We start from the raw sequence: 19,324 nt of genomic DNA, 5'->3' as shown, positions 1-19,324 counted from the left end.
TTGATAATTGGGTTGACTTTTTACAAATAACAGACCATCTTTAATTAGTAGCACAGAAGATCAGATCAATAGTTTCCATATTTTGAGCCGCTCAGGCCGGCATAATGGACTTTCACTTCCCTCTCCAGCTGACGAGTAACAATGCTTAAAAATTGCAGCATTAATTCTAATTTAAACGTTTAATTCAAATGTTTTCTGCTACAACATGATTGTGTAAATTATAATAGATATCTTTAACACCTTAATGTCCACAATAATTTTTGTTGTTTTTAAATGGAGAAATAATTCAACCCAATAATGATGTAAAAATATTAAGATAATGATAATTTTGGGTACAATTATTCAATCTTTAATTTATGCCACCCAAGATATATATTTTTCAGAATTTTCAGTTTGGTTGTTTTTTTTCCAGATATAAGAATTAAAATATGTTTTATTCAACTGAAATTTAAACATTAGTTTTTTTCAATAAACTAAATCAATCAATTAACACCTAAAAATAGACCCGAACCCATTTATCATCACCACCAATAGCTGCATTAGTAACCTTCAATATGAACTCTATAGACAAATATATATAATCTGCTAAAAGAGCCAATCAGGATCCAACAAAACCAGCAGCAGAGCTAACGTCGACCTAGATGTTCTGAGCTGGTACAGCCCACGAGGTGGCGTGGGGGGGGGACAACAATGTGAAGGAACCCGGTCACCTGGTGGAAAGATCTGAGCCCAGAGTTCAGCTCATCCATCCAAACAGGAACACTGTGCAGTTCGGGAGATGGATCTGAAACGAGGCAAATCCGTCAACAGCTCAGAGGGTACTTCCTAAATATAGGAGCAAGAACGGAGACACTCCTGAAAGTCAAACCAAATCTTGTGTAAACACGAGGGCCTGCTTTATCTCAGAGCAGTCAATTTGCCTTTCAGAGCTGCATTGGACCAAGCATTTGAAAGGTGTTGTATATAAAAATGTAAAATAGTTTGTAACGTCCTTTCGTCTCTGCTCAGTGTCCGTGTGGACCCATTAGATTTCCCTTTTTTAAAACACAATCAGTCCCCAGATCTGAGCCACGCAGTAAAGAGTGTGTGAGCCTGAACCGGGGCCCATGTGGAGCTTCCGTATAGTGTTCACTGTGGTAATTGACTGATGAGATCATCTAATTAATACCAAAGCTCAGCATCGACACACAGGCTGTCAGCTGCCAAAAATAGAACATTAAGTAAAAATAGCCTAATCAACAGTATTGAGCAGATTTCGGTTCTCCTGACTAAATAGCTGCAGTCCTTTACGTCAGATGAGATGTTCTACTTTGAAATCAACAAGCAAAAAAGAGGTTTTTCACCTTTTGACCTAATCAAAAATCAACAATCAGAGACCCAAACAGAGGGGTCTGATCCAATCTGTAGATTCTTGAACATCTGGTGGTCTTAAATCTAACAACACACAACCGCACAACAGCCACAGACTTCTACTAAACAGCTAAACGATTTAGATTTTCAGTCCCTATTCAGGATGTTCAACCTGGAGTTTTTCTGGCTGAGACCAAGCGGAACTGGATGTTTGTGTAGTTCAGACTCTGGCCTCAGGGGGGTACCCTAGCTTTCCTGCTCTACACAGGTTCTCTTCCACACTGACCCTGCCTGGTTTTAGCAGCTGGGTTCCCATGGCAACCCCAGCCTGTCCATTCCACTCCCCTCTGTCCTTCCGTCTCTTATGTCTCATATGAAGCCATGCTGCTCTCGTATCCTTCCATTCCCAGACTCCCATACATCAACACGAAGCAGAACCGGGCCCTGCGCCGGCTTTCTGAGCTGTGTGTGTGTGTGTGTGTGTGTGTGTGTGTGTGTGTGTGTGTGTGTGTGTGTGTGTGTGTGTGTGTGTGTGTGTGTGTGTGTGTGTGTGTGTGTGTGTGTGTGTGTGTGTGTGTGTGTGTGTGTGTGTGTGTGTTTTTTAGTGGGAGGGCAAAGCAACATTTGGCTTGTGTAGACAGATTATTTTAGAGGGCCACGGTCTCAAGCTTAAAACTAAAAATAAGTCACATCTCTGGTCAAACGAAGGAACGTAAAACGTTCCAAATAAAATCACAGAGTCAAAACCTGATGAATCAAAGCAGCAGCTACATATGTTAGAAGAGGAAGAGTTAGGATATTATAGTCACTGGTAGCATACTGGAGTCCAAACGGGCTCGGCTCTGGTCATATGGCACAAATTCCTATAGAATCTCTTTTAAAAAACTCACAGCAACTTACAACTGAATGTTACTCTTCAGCTGAATCTAAATGTCAAGATTTGTTTCAAAAACTGTCATTTGCATAATTCCACAAACAAAATTCATTTGGCCAACTGAATCAATGCAAAATATCTGGATTTTGTAAGAATTATATGCCACTGTTAAAACTGAACATTTATGAGTTTGTTTTTATGTAAACAAACAAATAAAAAAAACTTAGAAAAACTGCCATAAAACCACTCCAATCTCCTAAATTTTACAGCAGTTCATGGAAACATTGGTTTATACCTTTAAACTGCAGACAAGTTCACATCACACATTCATTCATTCATTCATTTCTCCAAACAGGGGCCATTAAAGACCAAGTGTGTTCATTGTCTAGTAAAAATTAATGCCTTGTGAATTGTTTTTGGTGGGGAAAAAAGCTCTGGTGCTCCTGTTTCAGGAACTAGAAATGAGCCACAGCAGAGGTGAGCAGAAAACAGCTGAATTTGGATTTCCTGATATTTGGACATCTCACCTGGCTAACAGAAACACAACCACTGCCTCCATCTGCTCTGCAACATTGATGTTTTATCTTCACAAAAAACACAAGCCTAAAGGAGTTCTGCCATGTTTTGAAGATGCTAATGCTAACAGTTAGCTTCTACTGGCTATGATGTGCTAACCCAACAACAGCCTTCTCTGTTGTGAGCCAAGATGGTTGAGTCCATGAATGTTAATTTGACATTATGACATCACTGACTTTTCTAATCTGAGAGTTTCCAAGTCCATTTTCCATTGGCGGCTAATACGTGAAATAGTGTTTCAAAAATAACAAGTAAAAAATTGTTTCTTGGTGAAGTTGGCCTTTAAAGGCACAGTGTGTGATATTTTTACCAATTTATTATCAAATTCTGTGTTTCCAGTTCACAAACTTGTCCTTTTTCACTAATATTTCTCACCAACATCAATTCTAAATATTCCTCTCAACTTGAAATTATACATTTTTATATAAATAAACTGTGGTCGACGCTCCATGGTCACCGACCATCTTGAAATACAGTAGCTGTTTAGGGACATACGAGCTCCCTAATGGGCCATTCCCATCTGTACCGGGTCGGCCCGGGCCGGGTAGCGTAGGTTGTTGCCTGGTATTTTTCCGGGCCAACCAAGGCTCATTCTCAGCCCTCTTCTCGAGGGGGTCTGCTTCAGGCCGACCAGGGCGACACACTCACTGCTGACAGCAAATTCACACCTTCCATTAGAGCAAGCCTCTGATTGGTGGGTAGAATCAGCCCACATGGGCTTAAGACAAGGATGTGTGAAATCAACCGGGCCAGGCTAGGGCCGACTGGGGCTACCCGGCCCGGGCCGACCCGGTACAGATGGGAATGGCCCATAAAGTTCCGTTTGAACTATGACTGTAACCTGAAAGAACCAGCAGAGGGCAGCCGTGCTCCCTGGAAGCATAGAGTCTGGTAACTCAACTAAGAAATAAAAAAAGAATAGCTACACCATTGCTGTACATGTTAGTTTGCATAATAAGCAATTAAATCAAAAGACACATACAATTTGTCAGTTCATCAGGTTGGAAATTGTTTATACAGTTCAACTCATGAGTGAGCCACCGTAGCTGCAATACTTTCTCTGAACTGCATGGCGCTAAAGAGTCGCATTTTTTCATCATGATTTCAATGGATTTCACACAAGGCCTTTAAAGAACAGCAGATTTTGAATGGAACAACACTTAAAAATGACTGAAAATCATTTTATGCTGTTGAGGCCATAAAACAAATAAGAAGGTTGGCAACTGTGAAGTAAAGCATCATGATGCCACGAAGTTTAAACATAATAAACTCTAAAATTCCAGATAAAGGACATCAACGCTAACACAGCGCCCGACCCGAACTAGAATCAGAATGTTAACTTCAGACACACTGTGAGCTTGTTCAGCAAGTCTTGATGAAACAATCTAGAGCTCAAACTGTCAACAACCAAAATATGACACCTTCTATAGATAGCAGTGTCCACCTCTGACCAGATTCCTCAGGAGGTGAAAGTTGAACCTTGTTTGACCAGTGAATGAAGGAGAGGGATCCCTTTGTACCTGGGTGTGGCAAGTCGCCATCACCCTCAGACCTCACCCCTAGCTGCAGGCTCCAAGATCTTTGCTATGGCTCACAGTAAGGCCCAACTCTCAACCAGTCCTCGAGAACCTCAAATCCTTACATTATACTACATGCTAAAGTCATGCTAACCATGCATGGTCAAGCACTCTTGGGTCATTTTTGCTTTTCTCCAAGCCTGTTCTACACTGGAGCACGATGGCGGAGCAGCAACAAGGAGATTGTGTGGATCTGGGAGCCCCTGTCATGATTAGACAGCAAAATGTCTCCTTGCATGTCAAACAGCGCTTTGATCAGTTCAGCTCCCCCTCACTGTCTGTAGAAGAGGAAGAAATGGTTGAGCTTTCCGTATGTGTGTGTGTGTGTGTGTGTGTGTGGGGGGGGGGGGGGGGGGGGGGAGATATAAATGCATTCATACACTGCCAATAACTTATTTCATGTCCGGGCATTAAAAGAAGGGAAGGTTTGGGCAGCAGACGGTGCTCAGTCACTCTCACCAGAAGAAAAAGACACACACACACACACACACACACACACACACACACACACACACACACACACACACACACACACACACACACACACACACACACACACACACACACACACACACACACACACACACACACACACACACACAAAACCAACACAGAGGCGTTTTGTGTCTCACCTTCTGCTACTGACCTTCCCTTTGTTTACAGCGCATTGCCGGGATACTCCCTTTGATTCAGCTGTGCACACATGACCCTCGCCAGTTTCTGCTCTGCAGTGCTGCTGCTAAAAATAGCCTCAGCTTGCCCTGGCTCCACAGCTAGTTTACATAAGCTCTAAGGGAGAGGGGGGGGGGGGGGGGGGACAGAGCAACAGAGGGGGGTGAAAAGGAGGAGGGGGAGTCTCAGCGGGGGTGGGGGTGGGTGAGAAATAGAGGAAGGAGAGGATGGGTTGGGGGTGTATAGTCGACCATTCCACTCTCTGACTGTAGCTAAAATCCTGGACAACAAGAGGCTGAGGTACACAGGAGTGTGTGTGTGTGTGTGTGTGTGTGTGTGTGTGTGTGTGTGTGTGTGTGTGTGTGTGTGTGTGTGTGTGTGTGTGTGTGTGTGTGTGTGTGTGTGTGTGTGTGTTGTCTGCACTCTGTATAACACACAGAAATCTGCTGTTCACCAGCACTGCTTTGTTTGTCTTGTAAAATGGACAAAGATTTAACCCAAAAATAAAAATGTATTTATAGATTCTCTTTTCCCCCTTTCTCTTTTTATAAACGGAACATGAATTCAGATCCACCCCCCACCCCCCACGCATCATTACGATCCAAACACAGAACAGATAAATTTAACCAATTTACACAGACATATTAAAAGCCTCTAAAGCCAATTCTATTTTTACAGAATTACACTGGAAAAGGCAAAAAACGTGAAACCATCCCAAGACCTGAAAAGTTGCTATTTTTAAACTAGCAAAACAGAAATCATATTTGTGAATGCACCGCCTGACTCCTAAAAGACAAACAAATATTTTCTTGGGACCATCCTCAGCTTTAAGTAGTGCAGTTATTGTAGTGGTGATGGGATTACATCTTAACCCAACAGATCTAGGCAATAATCTTTTTAGAGCTTCTGTAAATAGTAATTAACTGGAAACCAATTTTTTATAAATTTTGCTTTCAACAAAAACTACTTTTTCTCCTCTCCACTAGTCTTTGTTGCATGAATTCAGTTGAAATCAGCCCGAGTCTTTTTAGTTGTGTAACTAATGCTAATGGTTCAATTAATCACAATGTGTGTGTGGAGGTGGGGGTGGTGGTAGGGCAACTTTTAATACCATCTAATTTCCTCCACATTTTACCACGGTGGGACTAATTTAAAAATTATGACATAAGCCTCAATTGAAATGACCAAACTGTTGGGTTGAAACTTTAAAACAAATTTTGTATTTCCTGGTCACAAACTTGTCCTTTTTAATTAATATGTCAAACCAGATATTTTTATTTACACAACCTGTGGTTAAACTCTCCATAGCTAGCACCATCTTGAAACACAGTAGCCGTTTTTGGGCCTTAAAGATATCGAGATGGTGCCGGTTCTCTCCGTGGCATCCTTGCTGGTTGGGGGAAATTCTGCTCCTTCCCCTTGGGTTGCTAGCCCTGGTCCAACTACATGAGATACATCTCTGCCTCAATGTGCTTTACTTATTTCATATTTATACAAAATTTGGAAAATAATGATCAATCAATCAATACTTTATTAATCCCAGAGGGATTGAAAAGAATGGACTTGATCGTTGTAGTTGAAAGCTGGGAGTCATTAACCACATTTTGAGTTTTTGATGCGTGTGGGCTACTGTAGATGCAATACTTACTCTGAACTGTGTGGCGCTAAAGAGTCAAATTGTTTCACACAATGTACCTTTAAGCTGTAGGAATTATGGGAATAATTGCAACATCCTCGATTCTGCATACACTCATCTAATGCGGTAAACAATTTTTAGCTAGCTTCACCACCACATATTTATTCACACAAGGGATTTTCTTACATGGCTGCTTTTAGAATAGCAAAGTCAGAGTAAAATAATCATCAGCTGAAACAATTGCATCCCATCAGGGCATTCTCCACGAAAGGCTCTTGCTTATTTGCTATAAAGCCAGACAGAGGGGGTTTTGGATCACAACATGTTCAAGCTCCACAATTATTATTTAAATCCTGTAAGAGATAGCACAGCCAGTGTTAGATGACACGAAAGAAAAACTTAATAGTGCCAAATACTCGGGGACTCTCCATTCCCCTCCCCAACAATAAGGGTTTGTTTGTTTTTAACACATTTCCAGTTGGAGGTAACAATTTGTTTCTATTTTAAGGATCATATATCATATTGTTTTAAATAACATTAAATAATGATATTGCTCTAATAAGGACAAATAAAATCAGATCCACATTCTTTAACTTTCTCTTTTGCTGCTTCAGCGGTGCCTCTCATTCTCCACATCTAAGCTCCAGCAGAAGTCCTCTGAGCTGTGATTCCTGGAGGTCCTGCAGCCCTTTGGGGAGGGATCTCAGGGGAGGCGAGAGGCTTTAACGGCCCTGAAACTGGTCCTTTGTTGTGTACATGTGCAAAATAATAAAATGATTTTTGTTATTGCTTCTTAACTTCTTTATTATTGCTTCTTTAAATATGAATCACGGTGTCCTGATGGCTTGACACAACTTTAACTTAAATGAGCCCAACTCTTGCTTTTTGTCAAAGTTTTTTTCCAACTAGAAAATTATACAGAGCCTCCTGGGCTTTAGAAACAAAATAAAAACACAGGAGCAGTGTGACTAATCTTGTGAAAGGTGGGATGCAATGGGGAAAGTGTGAGGGGAGAAAGACTGAGTACCACAGGGGGCTCTAATAACCTTAAGTATGACCATTAATGTAGCTCAAGTCCCAATAAGCTAACAACTTAAAAAATATACCTTATTTACTCTGAAATCATGCAGCACAACACATCATGACACACTTGGACACATACAAACACTTCCATAGTGCTGCCTTTGATTTCTCTCCAGTCAGCTGACAGCAGGATCATCTGAAAAGAACAAACGACACTAGCTACGTTTGCATGCACCAAATTTGCCCTATCTGATTCAAATCGTAGTTGATCGGAAATCCCAAATCTCAGTTTACATGGACACGAACTGCAATGATCTGATCATGCCAAGATTTTACATGCACCAAGCATTCAATCAGATTAAATAGATTGAGCTTGCGCAGAGTTGCCTTTCCTGGAAAAAAAATTGTAAACAAACGTCTTCTTGTCGGTACATCTTTTTCCTCGCATTTTATTTTATTATTCTTAAGCTTTGTCCATTGACTTATGTTTTTCACCCCATTATAGACCACTTCTGCTTCCCTCCCACCATGTTTTCGACTTGTCCCGAGCGTCTGCAAAGGCGGTAAGACGTCACGCTGAAGTCGCACACATGCGCAGTGGGCATTATTTTACTCCAACAATCAGAATGGATGTGTACATGGACATCAATCAGAATGATGATTGGACAAAACCACCTCTCTCAACTGAAATGAAATTTCATTCCGATCGGGCCGTATTTACAAAACTTTCGTCATTCTTTCGGTTGATTACCCGCAGCATTTCACATCACAGTTAATAGTCAAACCAGTTAATCCCTGCAACCCTAAGTGACACAAAGGCTTTTGTAATCTGGATTAAAGCCTTTCATGATCCTTATGAAAGCAAAATATGTTTCCTTTACAGATGAATTTAGGATTGTGCTATTTAGTAAACATATGCTGTCCTTTACGTTATTATCAAAAAAAACTAAATGCAAAATGGCTAAATTTATGAAACAGATTTAAAAGCAGTTAGAAGAATTCAACAAGATTGTGGGCAAAATCTCAAAAATATGGAAAATATTATAATGCTGCCCCAGCGACCCGGACCTGGATAGGCGGAAGAAGACGAGACGAGAGACGAGATTATAAATAATTATTAGGTCTGACATTTGAGGTCTGACAACGAAATGAGGAAACTGTTTTATTGGTAATTCAGGTTTGCACTGTTACATTACTATATTTCCTTTGTTGCATTATTATTATTATTATTCTTTTGCCTCCAAAACTTAAAAAAATGAATTTCTCTCTTCTTTGGTATCCTAGTTTGAATAACCTTTAACAAAAACTGCAACAAAAATAACGTGCATGTTAAAATATAAACATTAAAACCAGTAAATTCATCTGCACCTTCATATTTGACCAAGTTTGTAACAAAATATTTTATTAAATGATTATTTCAAAGCCAGATCATGTATAGCAGAAAAAAGAAGTAGAGGATGGGTTTGTGTCTAGGCCAATGAAATATAAGTATATAAAATGCTGGAAATTATTTCAATAAAATGTACAAAATACTTTGGCAGCTTTATTTAGCCAATGCAATCAATAACATCCAACTGAAAAATATCAATTACAGTTCAGGAAACTTATCAAAAATAAAAAAATAAAAAAGAAATACTGAGAATAAAAATGGATCCCCCTCCCCCCAATGTCAATATTAACTTGAACCATCTCTTGCTTCACTGAAACTTGAGTTTGCTGGGATACTTCTCTATGAATTTAACACATCTAGATTTGGGCTGCTCGATTATGGCAAAATGTATTAACACAAATATAGTGACTGAAATTGAGATCTGGATTATTTAAGATGCTTGTAACATCTACAGTATCACCACTTTTTGCCATAAAGTCCTGTAACTCCTTCATAGTGGCCATCAGCCTCTTGGTAGCTAGTTTGAAGGGACGACTGCATCCAGGGAGTGGTCCCAAACGCTATCCACTTATTTATTATTGATTTTACTGTGCTCCTTGGGATTGATAAAGCCTTTGAGATTTTTGAGATTTTTTTTGTTTTCATCCCCAGCCTCACATCTGTCCACATCTCTGTCACTGAGAACATTTGAAAGTGGCTTGCCACCAATAGTCAGTTGTTTGCTGTCAGTTGCACTAACAAACAAGAGAAAGCTCCAGGAACTACCATTTTTATGCTCCACTAATCACATCGATTACAACTGATCACAGATGGAAGCGAGTAACAAATTCATAAAAACTTTATAAATCCCAGAGGAAAATTAAGTTACGGTTACCTTGATATGGTACGTGGTACAAACAATGGTCTGCAAACGAAATGGTGGTTTCTACCCCAGACTGAGTTATAAGTATTGTTTGGGGGGCTGGGGGAGTAGGGGGGATCCTTTATTATTCTCAGTATTCCTTGTAGTTGGTTTTTTTTTTTCTTCTTCTTGAGCAGTAACTTTTATATCTTTCAACTGATGTTATAGATTACAATGGATAAGTAAAGCTGGTAAAATACAATTTTTGTTTGTGTTTCCATTTAAGAGTCTTTCATAGGGTTAATTATTTTCTATATCTACTGTGCATGCTCTGATCAGGCACCTTTTTAAGACCCATGAGGGGTCCTTATATTTTTAATCCTGTCTTTTTTCCCTACCTTTTTTGTCAAATACAATTTGTTTAGCAGCCTAAAAAGGCAGTTTTTTGTTTGGCAGTTGTTTTGCCAAGTGGGCATTTAAAACATTTGTTTAGCTGGGATTCTGCTTAAACTTTTCACTGTGTACCACCTAAATTCAATCAATAAGGCAATCTTGTAAAGTTTGGGACTACTTAAACTGACAAAATAGGGCAGAAAATCAAACAAATGTTAAGAAAATAGGATGCTTTAATAGCACGGTAAAGCAGAAAAATGAACTGACAGGTGAGATCAGATAATAATAATAAGAAACACCCTGAATGAGATTTACACTAATTGTTTTTATACAGTTGTTGAGGCCAGCTAAAAGCTCTTTACTTGTGACACAAATAATGACACACAGCCAGTATATAAATATCGCTCTCATGGGCTCTTCCATGAACAGAAGAGCACCTTATTGAGGAGGATGCATTTGTGAAGTGTAGCCTCTTTCTGTAGGCCCTCCAGGGCAAGGAATGGCTGACAATGCCGACCATTCTTGGAACTTTACTGTTCCAGATGTGTGTGTCAGTGGCAACATGGCTGGTGACAGAGTCCCGTGACCAGCACAAAAGCCCAGCACCATGGCCGTCCACAGATGGACCAAAAAGTAGACCAATCCAAACATATCTACCCAGACCATGGTGTACAGGGCTCATCTGGACAACTGTAAATCCGGATCTTTCGTCCTTTGTCCATTTTTATTACGTACCATCGTTAAACTTGGTTTAAAGTCAGTTTTTAAAACATACAACAGTCAGCCATTACATTACTGGTCCAGAGCTCTGACCTTTTGGGGCATGAAGACCAATGAATAAATCCTCAAGTGTCTGGCATCAAATTCTTTGGGTCCTGTCATTTGTGTAAGTAGGGCATCCACAGATCTGGTTAGTTACAGTGCATGATGCACGTTTTCCTCCAATCCAATCCACCTTTATTTATATAGCACTTTATACACAACACTGTCAACCAAAGTGCTTCACACACTGATAAAAACATAACGGCATAATTAAAAACTGTAAAAACATGGATAATATATTAAAACATACAAAAACATTGTAAAATAAATAAATGTAGCATCATGAATGCCCTGTTTTTGACCTAAAGGTCAATGATCTCTAATCTACATGGGATAGTGGCAAAGGTCTTTCATGCACTCTGCTCATCTGAACTGCTTCATCTTTGTTAAAGCTCAAGACGAAGAACTATTTTGATAAACACATAATCCACAACTTTGTTATTACCAATAATAATGTGAGCCCGATGTACAATCAATCTGTGAAATGACAATGTTATTACTTAATATTATAATCCTGTGATCAGTAGTATTTTACAAGTTATTATAATCTTGGACATTTGCACTAAACACTAATGACACGTAATGCTAAAGCCACACGACACATTACCTTTTGTCTGAACCAATCAGAATCTTTGTTTCTGGTGCAAGGCATGGTTATCAGTGGTGTTTGTGTAACCCTCTTTTCCATGTCAAATTCTGATTCGCCAGTAAACCAAAATATGACAATTATAAAAACTATTCCATGCCACCTTTTCTTGAGTTCAAGCGTTCTAGAGAAGCCTCGGACAGGTCATCCGGGCTTCTTCTTCAGCCAAAAAGTACCTCGACAAGCTGGATAAAATCTGTTGCAAGTTACACCTGACCGCAACGGCTCCTTCAGAATAAAAGCTGAACATCACGACCCCTTCAGGGTCTCGGAGATGCCAGTGATAACCTGTCGTGACCTGGAAGCATTCCAAGACTAGTTTGGTTGGCACCGCTGCTTTTCTACCGGCTTCGGTACCAAGGAGGGTCCAAGAAGGGCTCCCCCTGGGGTACGTAGACCGACAGATTGCGTTTCATGTGTGTTATAAATCTCCAACTAAAGTTTAGAGCGAAACATTCACTCCCACTCAGAACTAACTGCTTTTCCGGATCCGCTGGTTCTGAATCACATTCCCCACACACACCATCGTTCATTTCACGTCTCACTCTACCCTAGTTCCATCAGTACACAGAGTGTTTAAGCTAGTCTTGTTTAAATTGTGTAGCAATAAATTTCTTAACTATTTTAAACCTGACTCTCTCTTTCCTTGTACAAAGTGTCACTTAATCCCTGCAATAAAATGTTCTGATCTTCTGGTTAAAATATTCAAAGATCCATCAGATTGATATTTCATATTTCTATGGAATCTCACATTTTATCGTTCATAAGTAAGATGTAGACTACCCATTCTTTACATATAACACAACACTGTTTAAAAACAGGAGTGGATAAGAATAATCAGTCAGTGTTAAAAGCCAGTGAATAGTAGTGAGTCTTGAGCAGTGACTTAAAAAAGACCAGAGTGGATCAGGGTTTTCAGCCAGCTGAATGTTGTGGAGTATTTTTGTACAGATAGAGGAAGCTCCTAACATCTAAAAACTGGAAGCAGTGTGCAACAACATTAAGGATGCTTAGACACTCCATCAGTTTTATCATCTGTTGCCAACCGTATTCTTGAAATGATAATAAATGGTTACATTCTTTAAACAAAAGAACACTGTGTAAAATTTCCAAACAAACTTATGGAAATCAGCTAGGGAAATGACTGTTTAAAGTTATTTTGGCTATGCGGCGTGATTAAAGTAGGGTAATATGATTACAGGCCCAAACCTACTAATGTTATACATGTATGAAAAAGTTTCATGCATTAAGCAAAGCAAATGAACTAATTTGGTAACTGCAATGACCTTCTAAAGGTTGATGTTAATCAGTATGGTCTATGATGTGATGTACAATTCTTATTATACAATCAGAATTTCCTAAATTAGTTTTGAAGAGTTGATCTAAAAAGAGCTCCAACCCAAGTGTACCCCGTATCTGACCCAGCATCAACTCTATCTTTGTCCCGGGCCTCATTTGGCTGCGAGAATAAACCACAGTTGAGTGTCACTCAGCTGTTTCATAGCCTTGTTTGTTCAGTAACGTTCTTTGACTCCAGCACTACGACCATCAAGAGCAGCTTCCTAGCCATCACTCCATAGGCACACGTACACCACGGAGTTTCCTGGGACTAGGCTTGGGAGGTCAGATTTACGTGTTTGATTTTGCCGTTCACACATCCAAGGCACAGCAATGGAACTAGCCAGCCACAGCTGAAAATAGCTCATAATCAATCAACTGGCAGACACATATCTGTGTTCTTAAAACGTATAAATGTGCAATGCAGAGGGCGGATCGATGGGTGACAGGATTCCGAAAGCATCGATATATATGGACATGCTCTTTGGCATAACAAGCTCTCGCCATCGGCCTGTACTTATTTCCTGTGCTTGTGTCCAATGGGCCAGCTAGCCTGCTGGAAAAATATCTGCAGTGGAGCAAGGTCTGTGAAGGGCAACACAGATGAAGCAGCAGAAGTAAAATGTCTGTTTTAACTAAATCTAAATATGGGCTACAGGCGCAGCATAAAAATCCCAAGGCTAGTGTGGAAAAAAGCTGTGCTTGAAGAAGGTTTTCACAAATATATTTATTTATGGTAATTTTTAAGCAATTAATGTAGTTCAGTGAATGAGAAAAGAAAATGTAGTATGGGTGAGACCAGCCTTTGCCTTCTTTTACTTGAAACACGGTTTTTGGAGGAACTTGGCAGGTAAGTTGCAGAGCTAACCTATGGATCTTCTATGGATGAAGGATGGCTCCAGTTCCTCTCCCTCAAAATAATTTCAGAAACAGCAGTTTGCTACCACTGCCGGACCTACCACCACCTCCTCGTCTCCTTGTTCTCTTTTATGCTGAACTTGGTTTATAATAATGTTTGCTGTCTTTGAGGTTGTTGACCTGCTGTAGAGTAAATTTAGGCACAATCAACCATATCACTAAGACTACATGATGGATAATATCTGCTTGTGTTTTCTAGCACTGACGTGATTCAGACCAAATTCTCAACATGCAGAAATGCAGCATTAAAGTGACAGTGTGTCTTTTTCCTGGCAATGGGGGCAGTAGATACCTAAATCGTTAAAAGCAAGCAGTATTTTTGTGTTGGAGTAAAGCCTTACCAACGGATGTCCATTAGGGTCAAAAAGGCCCTGGGGGGTGCAAACTTTAGCAAAGTAACGAGCACATCAGACTCCCTTTCATCACTGGCAACAATTTAGGAGGTAAATGTGTAAAACATCAACATTTAAGAATGATGAAAGTTTTGTAACTGTTTGTTACAAATCAGTAAATGCATTTGTCCTCACAGGCTCCCGTGGAAGGAAACATGGCAACAAATATGGCGTTGCCCAGAGACTTAGACCCGCCCCCATGTATTTTAGACCTTATTTTTATGGTTATACGTTATGAAGCCGTCAATATTTTTCAACAACTGGGCATCATATCATTCATTCTCAACAACATTTTAATGGATGTTTCCAGACAAACTACACATTGTCTCTTTAAACATGCAGAAAACACACAGACACTGTCCTCCTCTCCCAACCATCCACAAACAAACCGCCTTCTGCCATAGACAAACAAGAAGATGATTCTTCAGCCAACTCTTCAGCATCTATACAGTTCTCATCACTGCACTTCTTTCTGCTCCTTCTAAGATCTTGAATTTTTGTCTGGAAGAGACCTCACTCCTGCAGTGTATCTACCTAGAGCCTCTGTGGTGTTTGATCTGTGACATGAAACCTTCTACAACTTCACGTAGGTTTGATCTGGTCGTTCCTCGCTCACTTTCAAGCAAGCCTCCTACACAGCTGATTCTGTTTCAGTTAATGATTATATCTGAGCACTTGTTTGGTATAACTGGTTAATAATCACATCACTATCAAAATAGCTGATTTTGAGAATGTGCACAAAAGATAAAACACTTTGAATTTATCTTTATGAAATCATCCTCGTCTAAAACTTCGGACTCATTTAACGTTTTCGCAGAATGCCATTGCTTTTTGAGTTTTTACTACAAAATATCCGACTGTTAGCACGTAAGGCTATGACTACCAGTCCGTTCCTCCTATACACCCCCATTTATGTAGGTCAGATCCGCTTTAATTCACTCAGTGACTGAAAGCAGTCCTATCACATTCACAATCTTTAAAAAAGCCAGCTTTATAAATGGAAATAAGTCATCAATAGATTCAAACAAATCAAAACTAAGAAAGACAATAATCAAAAATAAAATTAATGCACCTTGCTCTAAATGTAAGATTAACCAAATAGTAGCAAGAACTAAAGAAATAACTTAACTCCCATAGAAACAAAACAATGCTTTTGCTTGCTTTAACACAACCAGCGATCAACGTGGTGAACTTTGCTCCCTTCCTTTGAACCTATTTGGCAGCTCAACTCATCTATCGGTGCTTCCAGTTAGAGTGAGTGAGTGTATCACTAACAATAGGCTTCTATGTGAGGCTTTACACACAGACCGGTCTGCTGCCAGGTGGGACAGAGTATCTGTTAATGCCCTTCATTCACAGAGTAAGTTCAAGTTAAATTAGAAAGAGGAAGCAGGTGGAAAGGTTGTGTTGTCTGATGATTTCCAGACTTCAGTCTAAACACATAGGAGAAGCAGGTATTTAGTCACTGGGCCTTTTTAACTGATGCCAGACTGATTGCAAATAAATGTAGATAAAGATTTTCCCCCACACTTTCTAAAAAAACAAGAAAACTGACTACTGGAGGAATTTAAACTCCAATCTAACCTCAATTTGGAACCAAAATGTCCAAGTTGTAAACTATTATTCATATTTAAATTAAATTGATGGTCAAACACTTGTGCTTCTTATGAGCAGCAATCTAATAGGCAGTTATAACCAAATGTTTTACCATTTAATTTAGTATGAATAATATAAGGAATCTCAGGGGGAAAAGAGAGACTGAAGCATCAGTCATTTGGGAGGATTTTGGCTTTCCTAGAGCAGACGTAGGACAGAAAACAGAACAACTACATTAAAATAAACAGTGTGCACACCTGAACACTCACAATGAGGCCTTCATTCATTGTCTTTGTTCTGCTCTGTTAATGTTTGCTCATGTCACAGGACAGCCGTATTATCAGTGCTCCAGCTCACACTGATAGTAATGATTTGAGTTGCAATGCAGAATACTCCTTCGGATTTCAACATCCAGAAAGGCACTGCTTTTACAGTGTTGTAAAAAAGAAGTGATAAAGATTTGAAATTTTTACAACAGTAGAAAATTATATGATGTCACTGAGATACTGGAATACCGACTGAAATTAATCCAATCTGTGTTTTTTAAAACTCAGATTGTACTCTGACACAGACTTAGGAGTAAAGAGAGACAAACACAGGCCATGGATTGTTTCAACTCCACCTTACAGATTCATGTGACTTTCTAACATCACCTGACTTCGCTCAACTTGCTTTTCTATGGCAGCAGCTAACAGGCACTACAACCAGAGAGGATTAGACAAAAAATGCATTATTTAGTAAAAGGTTTAGGTTTTTTAGAGAGAGAAAATGTAGGAAGATTAAAAACTCAATTAAGAAAAAGACTGCGTCCTTGACCAAACCCTTTGGAGATAAAAGAGCCCAACCTTAGGGGATAGGAGGGGTCAACTTCCAATGGGACTGCTCCATGTACATGTCTACTTATTTACATGTGAAATAAGAGGGGGAGCAGGAGGAGAGAGCTGTAATCAGTGAGTCACTTTACATGTCCAAACTTCCTTTTACAGTCAAAAGAAGGGCCCTTCACTGTGTCCAATGTACTGTACGAGACTTCCAGTCTGGGGCCCCTTGGTTCACTGCAGTTATCATAGCAGTGTTCCCCAACTACAACATCTAAGGTACCAAGATAACTTAACAATGATGGTCAAAGTAAAATCACGATTTACTTAATTTGTTTCCCAGCCAAAGCAGCACAGTAAACACCAGCATCATTCTAAAAAATAAAGCTGGAAAACCCCTGTCAGCTCAAGAATAGGATTTTAACATTGTAATGTTGTTTACCGCTGACCGTTTCACTGCTATGGCATTTTGAATTAGCTCAATGCTTTTAGTACAGGTCGTGCCAAGCTTTGCATATTGCCATGGAGATGTGTCAAACACGCTGACATGGGGAGATATATGAATAATTTTCCAAAGGATGACTACAATTGTTGTCTGACTTGCCACACCCAGAGCAAACACATCCCAGCCATATATGACCTGACACCAGTGCACACAGCGTAGACTTAACCTCAAACAGGACGTGAAGAAGACAAACAAGGGTACAACTGGAGCTTCCAGCCAGCAAAGGTTAGAAAACAGACCCGACTTATCCAACTTTCTGGGTTTTATAACAGCACAAACAACAAAGTTCATAGAGCAGGAGCTCACAGAGGCTCAAGGTGACACACACACACACACACACACACACACAGTATTTTAACTTAAAACTTACTATTGTGCGCAGTCGATGAGCTGGTATTCATTGGACCTCTCAAAGCATGCCTTCACTCCTTCATCGTCCCACAGCTTCTTTGCATGATCAAAGAATTCCTAAAAAAAAAGGGGGGGGGGGGGGAAACATCGGCAAACATTATTTTTGTGTTCAAGCAAGACCATACCAACAGATGGCCATTAGGGTCAAAAATCCCTGGAAGCGCGATTTTCGAAAGACTTCTTCGGTCAGATCGTTCAACCTCCAGCAAAATGACAAGCACTCCAGACTCCCTTTAATCACTGCCAATGAGCAAAGAGGTAAATGTGTAAAAAGTTTTTTAACCGCTTGTTACGAATCAGCAAATGTGGTTTGTCCATGTGGACTCCCGTAGAAGGAAACATTGTGTCTAATAGGGGCTGCATGACTTATTTTTTTTAAAGTAGACAGTCAAGTAATGAAAATCGAGTCGACTGTGACTAGTCGTTGATGACGTCATACAACTGAAGCGGGTTGGTTCGCTGGAGTTTTTGACAATTAAAATTGCGCCCACATGTTCTAAGTTAAACACATTTCTTTTAACAACGGTAGTTTCTGCATCTTGTTTCAGCCCTCCCCCTGCGCAGTGGCCACAAACTCACTGGTATGCCTGCAGCCTCTCAGAGTTCCTGCTGCTCTAAACATTTAAATAATTATTTCATTTTCTGTTCCTCACTTCTGATTACCTTCAATGGTGTCTGTTTGTTGCAACCACCAGGTACAAAAACTAACTTGTTTTTATTTGACTATTTTTCTGTCCTGTCTGTTTATTATCTTCCTGGATCTCCTCTCAATCCTAAAGAAAAACTGCTACCTGGGTTCATATATATTCACCTTATGAGTTACCTTTGAACTGCAGTTCTAAAAGATCTACCGACCGCAAAAACAGCGGAATGCGCGCTGCGCGCCGGCCGCACCAATGAAGTGAAATCACCGGACGACGAAACAGGTGATGCGCTCCGCTCCACAGCAGCGAAACACATCAGGCACAAATAAAAGTCAGAAAACATAAAAGGAAATGAGCCAACATAAACAATTGCGTGTTCAATTTGTTTTTGAGGTGGCGACACTTAATTTGATAACGTTACTGTGGCTGTGCTCAGGACGCAGATGTCTGGAGCGCATCAACAATCAGAGCTTTGCATGCGCAAGCTGGTTAAGGTTAGGATGGGGGTGAGGGGGAGGTTAGATTGCAAAAGGGTAAAGGTCAAAATTCGTTCAAATGTCCGTTTTACCGCGGGCGTCAGATACCGACGCTCTAGCACAGCGCGTCGTGGCCTCATCACCTGCTGTCTTTTCCGAGGACTGCATCTTGTTGGTCATTATCACGTGAAAGCGACTAGTCTACAAAAGGCATAAAAAGTCACTACAGAGCAGTGAAGCCGACAAGTTAATACAACCCCTAGTGTCTATTATGGTGTCGCCCAGAGACTTAGACTTGCTCCCATGTATTTTAGACCCAATTTTTACTCCAAAGCACTTCACATTACAGTGAATCACTCATCCATTCACATACCCTTTCACCCATTTCTAACAAAATTAAGGTCTAAACAGATGTCTTTAATTAAA

The 19,324-nt window shown here is 40.1% G+C and overlaps 1 protein-coding gene across 3 annotated transcripts in view; it reads right to left on the bottom strand.

The window, feature by feature from the left end:
* LOC107383531 (guanine nucleotide-binding protein G(olf) subunit alpha) overlaps nucleotides 1-19,324 on the bottom strand; it is a 70,543-nt gene that overhangs the window by 14,579 nt on the left and 36,640 nt on the right. For 2 of the 3 annotated variants that reach the window (XM_015956208.3, XM_015956209.3), the window contains exon 5: nucleotides 17,738-17,835. In XM_015956208.3, coding sequence (XP_015811694.1) covers nucleotides 17,738-17,835 — 98 coding nt within the window. Of the gene's footprint in view, nucleotides 1-5,009; nucleotides 5,083-17,737; nucleotides 17,836-19,324 lie in introns of those variants that run through there. The other variant, XM_054742656.2, reaches the window with a different exon arrangement.

The sequence above is a fragment of the Nothobranchius furzeri genome, chromosome 11, assembly GCF_043380555.1.
Source record: "Nothobranchius furzeri strain GRZ-AD chromosome 11, NfurGRZ-RIMD1, whole genome shotgun sequence".
Classification (NCBI taxonomy): Eukaryota; Metazoa; Chordata; class Actinopteri; order Cyprinodontiformes; family Nothobranchiidae; genus Nothobranchius; species Nothobranchius furzeri.
The sequence above is the reverse complement of the archived record's forward strand: the minus strand, read 5'-3'. Positions and strand labels throughout refer to the sequence as shown.